Source organism: Buteo buteo, chromosome 11 (assembly GCF_964188355.1).
Source record: "Buteo buteo chromosome 11, bButBut1.hap1.1, whole genome shotgun sequence".
In the NCBI taxonomy this organism is placed as follows: Eukaryota; Metazoa; Chordata; class Aves; order Accipitriformes; family Accipitridae; genus Buteo; species Buteo buteo.
In genome coordinates, this window is record NC_134181.1 from 22365626 (window position 1) to 22373835 (window position 8210).

Here is an 8210-nt window from a genome sequence, read left to right on the forward strand (position 1 = left end):
GGGGCGGCGGGGCGGGCCGGGGGGCGGACTACAACCCCCGGCGTGCAGCGGGCAGGGCGGTGCCGGCTCTGCGCCGCCGCCGAGCCCGACCGGGGGCCGGGGGCCGGGGCCGGCGCGGAGGCCGGAGCGGGCTCCCACCGCCCGGTGAGTGGGGCTGGGGTACGGGGGGACCCGGGGTGGGGGGGAGCCCAGCGACCCGCTGGGGCCGCGTCGCGTCCCCGAGGGCATCCCCTGCAAAGGCGGGGTGAGCCTCGGCAGCACCGGGCCTTGCTTCTCTTGGAGTGGGGCGCCGGCGGGGCCCCGCGCGGGTCCGTGGGTCTGTCGAGTCACCCTCGGAGAAGCGTCTGCTCTCAGGGTCCGTGGTTGTCACCGGCGCGGTGGCTTTGCCTGGGGTGAAAGGACAGCCGGACGCTCCTCCAGCATCCTCCTCCGGCCACGGGAGAAGCATCGACTCGTCCGGGTGGGGACTTCAGCCAAAGGGGACCCGCGGCCGCCAGCAGACCCACCGGCCTGGGGACCTGGGACCTGTCCCCTCCGCACTCCTACCCCCGGGGGAGAGGGCTGCCTTTCTTCTTACCCTGCGCGGACCTGCGGGGTTTTTTCCCCTTCGCCAGAAATCCCTGAAGAGGATTCATAGCACGAGCATGGGGTTTAAATAGCCTAGAAGCAAAGGGTGGGCTGGTCAGGAAGTCTCCGGAGACATCGTCTAGGAAAAAAAAAAGAGATTTCCCTTGGCTGCATAGGTCCCTGCAAAGCCCTGCCAGGTTGTGAGGGTTGGTCTCCTTCAGCTCTGAGGCACTGGGATGAGATCTGGGCTGTCCAACCCCCAAGGGCTGCAGTGCTGGAAACACCAGATCTTCAGGTCCAAAAGCTTCCGAGACACCTCATGCTGGTGGTTACCCTGGGGGTGCAGTGGAAGGGGACAGTCCTGCTTTTCCTGATGACACGGTGTTTCTGCTGCGTGCATGGATCGTTCCTGTTGAGCCCAGCCTTGACCTTTACTCGGGAGCACGTGCACAGCGGCTCTTGCAGAGCTTACAGGAATTGGGGTTGGAAATCAGGAAGCAAGCTGTGACGCTGGGTCTCGTGCCCGCAGAAAGGCGAGTCCTGCCATGAGGCTGCAGCTCCCCAGCCCTGTGGCTGGGGCTCAGTCCCCCACCCGACAGCAGCAGTGTCCTCACCCTGGATTTGGGGGACGAGAGGTGAGTTCTCCTGCCGTATCTCTGCTGGTGTGAGGATGCCTGCGTGCTGTGACCCCCAAGCTGAGACCCAGGGAACTCATTTCCGCTGTGCCCCTGTCTGATGCCTAGGCTGTCCCTTGTTAATGTACCTGAATTAACACTTACCATGTCCTTCTTCGTCTCCTTCTAGGAGCAGTGAAGTGCCTGACCCCCGTGCTGCTGTGGTCCCAGCCTGCCTGTTCGCTGCCCTCCCTGCCTGATGGAGCAAGCGCTGGCAGAGGACCCTCCCCGAGGCGGCCGGCTGAGCCCAGTGCAGGAGCGCTAGTGGGACGTGGATGGTGGCGTGTGCCACCCTAGGAGGGACAATGGCTCAGGGCACCGGGAGCATCAACAGTGACTACAAGGATTGGGAGTGGAGCGCTGATGCCGGGGAACGAGCTAGGCTCCTGCAGAGCCCCAGCGTGGAGACGGTGCCGAAGAGCGGAGAGAGTCAAGGAAATGGTCTGGGGGCCACGTCAGCTTTGGGAGCTGTCTTCATTGTGGTCAACGCTGCCCTCGGGGCTGGGCTGCTCAACTTCCCTGCCGCTTTCAGCATGGCTGGCGGCGTGGCCGCGGGCATCGCACTGCAGATGGTGAGAGGGTGGGGAAGGGACAGTCCCCTCTTCCACCCTGGGAGGAGACGTAGGGGGGACATGTGGAGCCCCGGAAGGGGCTCAGGTAGGACCTGGCTCCTGGGAAGAAGCCCTGTTGGGTGAGGTGCACCAGAGATGCTCAGTGTGTTTGGGGTGGCTGCCCGGGGTGGCTTTGGGGACCTCATCATGCTGTTGCCTTAGTGTCTCCTCCCTGTCTCTTCCCCACCCCAGTGCATGTTGATCTTCATCATCGGAGGCTTGGTCATCCTGGCGTACTGCTCACAGGCCAGCAATGAGCGGACCTATCAGGAGGTTGTGTGGGCAGTCTGCGGGAAGGTGCCTGGCGTGCTGTGCGAGGTGGCCATCGCTGTCTACACCTTTGGCACCTGCATTGCTTTCCTCATCATCATCGGAGACCAGGAGGACAAGAGTAAGTGTGTCCCATGGGGGAAAATATAACCAGCTGCTGTCCCTTCAGCTGGAAAGGGACAACCTGACTGCCCTGGTTGTCCCCACAGTCATTGCTGCTCTGGTGACGGAGCCTGAGGAAGCTGGGAGCAGCCGCTGGTACACGGACCGCAAGTTCACCATCAGCATCACTGCCTTCCTTCTCATCCTGCCTCTCTCCATCCCCAAAGAGATCGGCTTCCAAAAATATGCCAGGTGGGTGGGGAGAGCCCTCCAGGGCTGGGAGCTGGGGTGGGCCAGCCAGCACCCACCTAAGCACAGTCACAGGGGACGGGGAGTGGAAATGCCGTGGTTCTAGTGCCGTATCTGCCCACTCGCCCCTGAGGCGTTGGATATCTCCTCTTCCACCTTCCTGTGCCTTGGTTTCCCCATCTGGGAAGCAGAGGAGCTGCTGAGCACCACGCAGCCATAGTGTCCTACTCCGGGGCTTGTGTCCTTCCCTTCTGCTTGCTGGAGGAAGCGGGGAGAGCTGCTTTCACCTGCATTGTCCCCTGTCTTTCGGTTGGCCATCCAGCAGCAAGGAGAGCCAGTAAGGGTCCCCGGGCCAGGTGGTGTGCAGGCCAGCCCTGTTCCACCAAGCATCTTGGTGTAACCTGGCTGCTGGAGCTGGACCAGGGCTACCGAAGAGTGTCACTTCTTTAACACTTGCCTCTTTCTCCTGCCCAAAACCCAGTCCGTCCCCTTGCTGGCAGGTCTGCCACTCACAGCGGCACAGGACAGCCCCCAAGCGCAGCACGATTGTGTTGGCATCTGCTCTGGGGACAGTGGGTGACAGTGCCTGGCCTATTCCCGTGGGAAGGGAGAGCAGGGGTGGTCCTGGTGGGGAGGAGTGGGCTGGCCTGGGCTTTGCAGGGAGGAAGATGGGTCTGATGAGCCTGGGAGGAGACCTTCCACAGAGCAGGCAGGCAGCATGCTGATGGTCTCCTGTCCCCTCTTGCAGCTCCCTAAGCGTGATTGGCACCTGGTACGTCACGGCAGTCATTATCATCAAGTACATCTGGCCTGACAAGGAGCTGGTGCCTGTGGAGATCCCCACCAGGTGAGTCCAATAGACATGATGCTGACGGTGGCCATCACAGTACTGCAGAGCCAGGCAGGGGTGCAGGAGCCAGGGCTGCAAAGGCTGGGGACAAATCCTTCCCGCGTCCTATCCCTGGGCCTGGAGATGCTGCATGTTGCTGCCAGAAGCTCCCAAGTGGCTGCATCTCTGCATGTTTCAGAGAAGCAGGTGATGAAGGAGAGGAAAAAGACTCTTGCAGGTCCCCACGGCTCCATCACAGGTTTTGAGGAGGGCCGATTGACTTTTATCTCTGATACTGCCAGGCCCAGAGCTCCCCATGCAGTGCTTGTGCTCACCCAGCAACCAGGGCTGTGTCTATTTTAGGATGATTTTGGTTATTTTCTTGGCCAGCACACCCCCTGTGGCTTGTCCCCTCCCTCATGGTTTGGGGACATTTATGAACCCAGCGTAGGCAGTGGGAATTTTAGGGCAGAGCAAAGTTTAGACCAGTTTTTGGCACTGCCCAAGTAGATTCTTATTTTTTACTGATGTTTTTATTTCTGTAAGTCTTCAACTTTGGCTGGTTCTGTCTCAGTGAAAGGCCATGGTCGTCAGGGAGTGCCAGGTCCCAGGAAAACCTCGCTCTGTGTGAAGGCATTGTCCTGGGTGGGAGGACGCGGTAAAAGCAGAGGAGTGAGCCCATCCTGAGCACCCCCAGCTCATCCTCCCCCAGGGTGCTGGGTGGGGGGCACAGGGGGCACTGGACTGACCAGTGGGTATTTCTCTCCCACCAGCCCCTCCACCTGGACAGCCGTCTTCAATGCCATGCCCACCATCTGCTTTGGGTTCCAGGTAAGGCCACGAGCCTGGCGCTCCCCTTCCCACCCTGCAGCCACCTGGGTGGGGCACCGGCGTGGTCCAGGAATACTCCCCTGGATGATCAGCCAAAACCCTTCCCATGTGCTCACCAAATGGCTTTGCAAGGGGGCTGAAGCCAGTTTAATATCTCGCCACCCCTGGATAGAGATGGATCAGTTTTACCCCAGCTGAGAAGTCCAGGGCAGCCTGTCCTCTGGGTTTTCTTCTCCAGCAACAAACCTGGGGGGATCATGATATCACGACAAACCCAGGGATTTCATGAGTGGGATCCAGCTTGGCTCCCCGTGACTCCAGCTCAGCCCATCGCATGTCCCCGCTCTCTCTCCGTGTCCCTGGCAGTGCCACGTGAGCAGCGTGCCCGTCTTTAACAGCATGAAGCAGCCAGAGGTGAAGACCTGGGGGGCAGTGGTGACAGCGGCCATGGTGATTGCTCTCTTCGTCTACACGGGCACTGGTGAGCAAGGGGAGGCCGTGTGAGTGTGGCATGGTCCTCGGAGGGGCAGTGAGCTTCTGGAGGGCAGGGACCCTCTGGTCAGCAGAGGAACAGAGCGGAAGGAGAGGGTTGTCCATTTAAGCCCCCTGTGATGTGCCCTGTGCCATATCCATCCAAGTCTGGTCCCTCAAACACAAGTGCGGGAGGCTTGTCCCCGTCCCCCACTGACCGCTCCCTTCCTGGCAGGCGTCTGCGGCTTCCTGACTTTTGGGGCTGGTGTGGAGCAGGACGTCTTGCTCTCCTACCCCTCCAATGACATCCCCGTTGCCCTTGCCCGGGCCTTCATCATCCTCTGCGTGCTGACATCCTACCCTATCCTGCACTTCTGTGGCCGGTGAGCATTGGGAGAAGGTGGGCTGGTATGGGCATGAGGGGCAGTGTGGGGAAATCCCTCTGCCCTGCGTCTGTGCACGCAGGGCTGTCTTGGAGGGTCTCTGGCTCCGCTACACTGGGGTGACGGTGGAGGAGGACGTGGTTCGGGAGCGGAGGAGGCGCCTGCTTCAGACTATCAGCTGGTTCCTCCTGACCCTCCTCCTGGCTCTCTTCATCCCCGACATTGGCAAAGTCATCTCTGTCATTGGGGGCTTGGCCGCCTGCTTCATCTTCGTCTTCCCAGGTAGGGCATCCTGGGATGCTTAGGGGCCAGCGGAGGTCTCTTGGCCTTGTGTCTTGAAGAGGGAGGGAGCAGGATGGAGACGCAGGAACCGGGAGGTCTTTAGAGAAGGACGAAAATGTGGTGTGAGGTCGGTCAGCAGCCCAACTCTTTTGACTGGACTCCATGCTCTGTAACGGGGAATGCAGCTCCCTGGCTTGTGGGGTGTCTGCTCAGGCCCCGGGCGACAGTCCTCATCTGGGTCTAATTTGCCTCCCCTGCCTTTCAGGGCTCTGCTTGATTCAAGCCAAGCTCTCTGAGATCCAGGAAACCAGGGCAATCAGGTAACTGAAACATGCTTCCTCTCTCCCTGCTTCCCCTGTGGATATTGGGGTGAAGGTCCCCTCTAAATGTGCCCTGTCCTCCTGCATCTGCAGCTGGTGGGCCCAGGTCAGCTATGGGGTGTTCATGGTCACCCTCGGAGCCTTCATCTTTGGACAGACCACTGCCAATGCCATCTTCGTGGATCTCACAGCCTGACTCCTCCTCCAGGCTGGACTGCACTGCTGCTGCTGAGGGGATGCAGTTTTCCTCTAGGACCAAAGGGAAGTGGGGAGAAAACACGTTGACGTGTTGGGAAGATCCAAAAGGAGCATTGTAATCTGGGGCTTGGCTGAAAGAGCCCTGTGGTGGTTTGTATCTCATTGTCTTAACGCACCAGGCAGTCAGGCTTCTCCTCTCAGCCCTGACTCCCTGGTGAAGCCAGAGCATCACTGCAAGGGAACCTGTAGTCCAGGTCAAGCCCTTTCTGCCCTGCCAGGGTAGACATCACTACCTTAGACATCACTAAGGGGTTGTGGTTGGGGTTTGCGAAGGCATGCTGCCCTGATCCGTCTACCCCTGTGCTGGTGGAGCTCCTCTCCGCAGCTTAAACTCCTTCTTCTCCCAACGTTGGAGGGAGACAGTGCATCTTGCATAACAGGAATCACGTTTATCAGACAGGGTGACAACCCCCTAGTCCTCTTCTGTGTTAGTATTTGGTTCGGTTTGAACTCCGCTTTCCCGTGGCCCATCTCACTGGTCTCCTACCCTTACTCTTACATCTCCCTCCGCCTGGGCTGCACTTTCTGTTACAAAGTGGGACCGTCATCTTCAGCCTGATCGGTCAGGAGGCGCCCGGGGTAGGGACAGACCAGGGCAATGTTTCCCCTGCCAGGGGTTGCTCGCTCACTAGAGAAGGTGCTGTGGCTGCATCAACCTACTGGAGACACTATGCTAGAGCAAAGCTCTTCTGCCAGTTTCCAATCCTGTTCTTCCAGGAGGTGTCCAGGGAATGGGATTGGGCCAGGTGTAGGTTTTAAGGGATGCTTTGGGGATGAAGCAGTCAGTATTAATCTGGTTTATATTGTACCCTTGGTTGTTTACACTCTCTGTGGCTGGTGTTGCTCTGGCCAGTCCCTCCGTTGCCTGTCTGGATGATAGTTTCATTTTTTCTTTCTCTGAGTTGAGCAGTTGCCCCAGTTGCAGATTTGGTTGAGGGTGTTAAACTTCAACAGCAAACTGCTCTTGTTCAGTCCTTGAGTTCTCTTGTTCCTTGTTTGGCTTCTAAAACCTTGGGGGAGGGAGGGAGGAATTTGTGTGTATCTATCGCTGCATGTGTGCTGAGGGTCCAGCCCAGCTTTGTGCACCACTGGGCTTTGCCCCTCCTGTATCTTCTGGAAAAAGCCCAGGCTGTTGTGGTGGGAAGGTGAACCATGGTGTGCTTCTGTACTTCTCACCATGGCTCTCTCCCTCTGTGACCAGCGGCGGTGGGTGGGAGGACAGCATGTGGGTGCTTTTCCACGTGGAAACATTTGGTGTTTCCCTACCAATGCCTGGGGTGTGTAAATGGGGACCTCGCTGCCACTCCTCAGGATGCAATGAGGAGACCCAGATGGAGGAGGAAGAAAAGCCCCAAGCACAGCATGAATGTTTGAGGGAACCTGTGAAGGCACGAGTCCCTTCTGCTTCACCCAAGGTACCTCCAACCTCCATGGCCTCAACTTTTGACAAAACCAGGCTCCAGCAAACCCCCCCATTTGTACGGCACTGGCTGCCTCTCAAGGCCCTTTGCCCGGCTCCTGCCTGAGAGCAGGCCCTGGGCCTTGGGGAAACCCTTGGCATAACGAAGAGGGTGCCCACCCCACCGCCACCCCACCCTGCAGATTGCTCCTCCTGGATATGGGGAGCACCGAGCCACCTCCCATGGAGCCCAGCAGAGATGCTGGAGGCTCAGCAGATGCCAATGCCACGATGCCTTTCAGTGGCCATCCCCCATCAAGATGGAGAAGGGTTTGGTGCCTGGTGGGTTTTGTGGCTTTGGCTTTCCCAAAGGTGTGCTGGGCACGAGGCAGTCCCACGGCCGAAGTGGAGGCAGACACAGTGTTCCACGTCTTTGGTTGTCACCCAAGGAGCCACTATGCTCCCTCAATGCCCCCCAGGGTGTCCGCATGGCTGAGGGCAGGGGGGTACGGATGTGCTGCAACCGTTTCTCTGTTTGCCTTACCGTTCCCCTGACTGTTTACAAACACCGGCCTTTTTAAATGTATTTTCTATGTGCAGAAAGCGGAGGGACCTCGACTCAATAAAAGTGATGTTGTGGTGCGTACAGCAGGTGGGCATGAGGTGTTTTCTGTGGGGCTGGGGGAAGGAGATACTCCTGGGTGGGATGGGGGGGATGAAGCCCTTGTCCCGAAACGCCACCCCAGCTCTCTGAGCTTTGGGGTGGACGGCAAGGGGCCAGGGGTGGCTTCCAGTGCCAACCCCATGGCAGTGGGTCCCCTGCCAGAGGTGAGGCCCCATCGCCTTCCTCAGGCCTTTGCACCCTGGGGTGGGTACCCTCGTACCCGGAGCCGGGAGCTGCTGGGGGAATCCTGGGGGTCCTCATCCCGGTGTTGTCCCCCAGGGCTGGAAGGCCCGTGGGAAG

The 8210-nt window shown here is 59.2% G+C and overlaps 1 protein-coding gene across 2 annotated transcripts; it reads left to right on the top strand.

Moving 5' to 3' along the window:
• The first annotated feature begins 37 nt into the window (after positions 1–37).
• SLC38A7 (solute carrier family 38 member 7) lies at positions 38–7897 on the top strand. 2 transcript variants are annotated; one of them, XM_075040420.1, is made up of 11 exons: positions 38–144; positions 1372–1813; positions 2045–2243; positions 2332–2476; positions 3222–3320; positions 4076–4133; positions 4500–4614; positions 4840–4987; positions 5070–5269; positions 5535–5589; positions 5683–7897. In XM_075040420.1, the coding sequence occupies exons 2-11, from the start codon at positions 1517–1519 to the stop codon at positions 5783–5785; spliced, it is 1419 nt and encodes a 472-aa protein (XP_074896521.1). In that variant the 5' UTR covers positions 38–144; positions 1372–1516; the 3' UTR covers positions 5786–7897. The 2 variants fall into 2 exon arrangements, with proteins under 2 accessions (XP_074896521.1, XP_074896522.1); XM_075040421.1 differs by lacking the exon at positions 38–144 and adding an exon at positions 199–1202.
• Positions 7898–8210: the final 313 nt, after the last annotated feature.

What these genes read in the sequence shown, in the direction of transcription:
- SLC38A7 (XM_075040420.1), top strand. Translation starts at nt 1,517, where the DNA reads ATGGTGGCGTGTGCCACCCTAGGAGGGACAATGGCTCAGGGCACCGGG. An exon ending in CGGGCATCGCACTGCAGATG is followed by an intron (nt 1,814 to 2,044) that starts GTGAGAGGGTGG and finishes TCCCCACCCCAG; the next exon opens with TGCATGTTGATCTTCATCAT. An exon ending in ATCCTGCACTTCTGTGGCCG is followed by an intron (nt 4,988 to 5,069) that starts GTGAGCATTGGG and finishes CTGTGCACGCAG; the next exon opens with GGCTGTCTTGGAGGGTCTCT.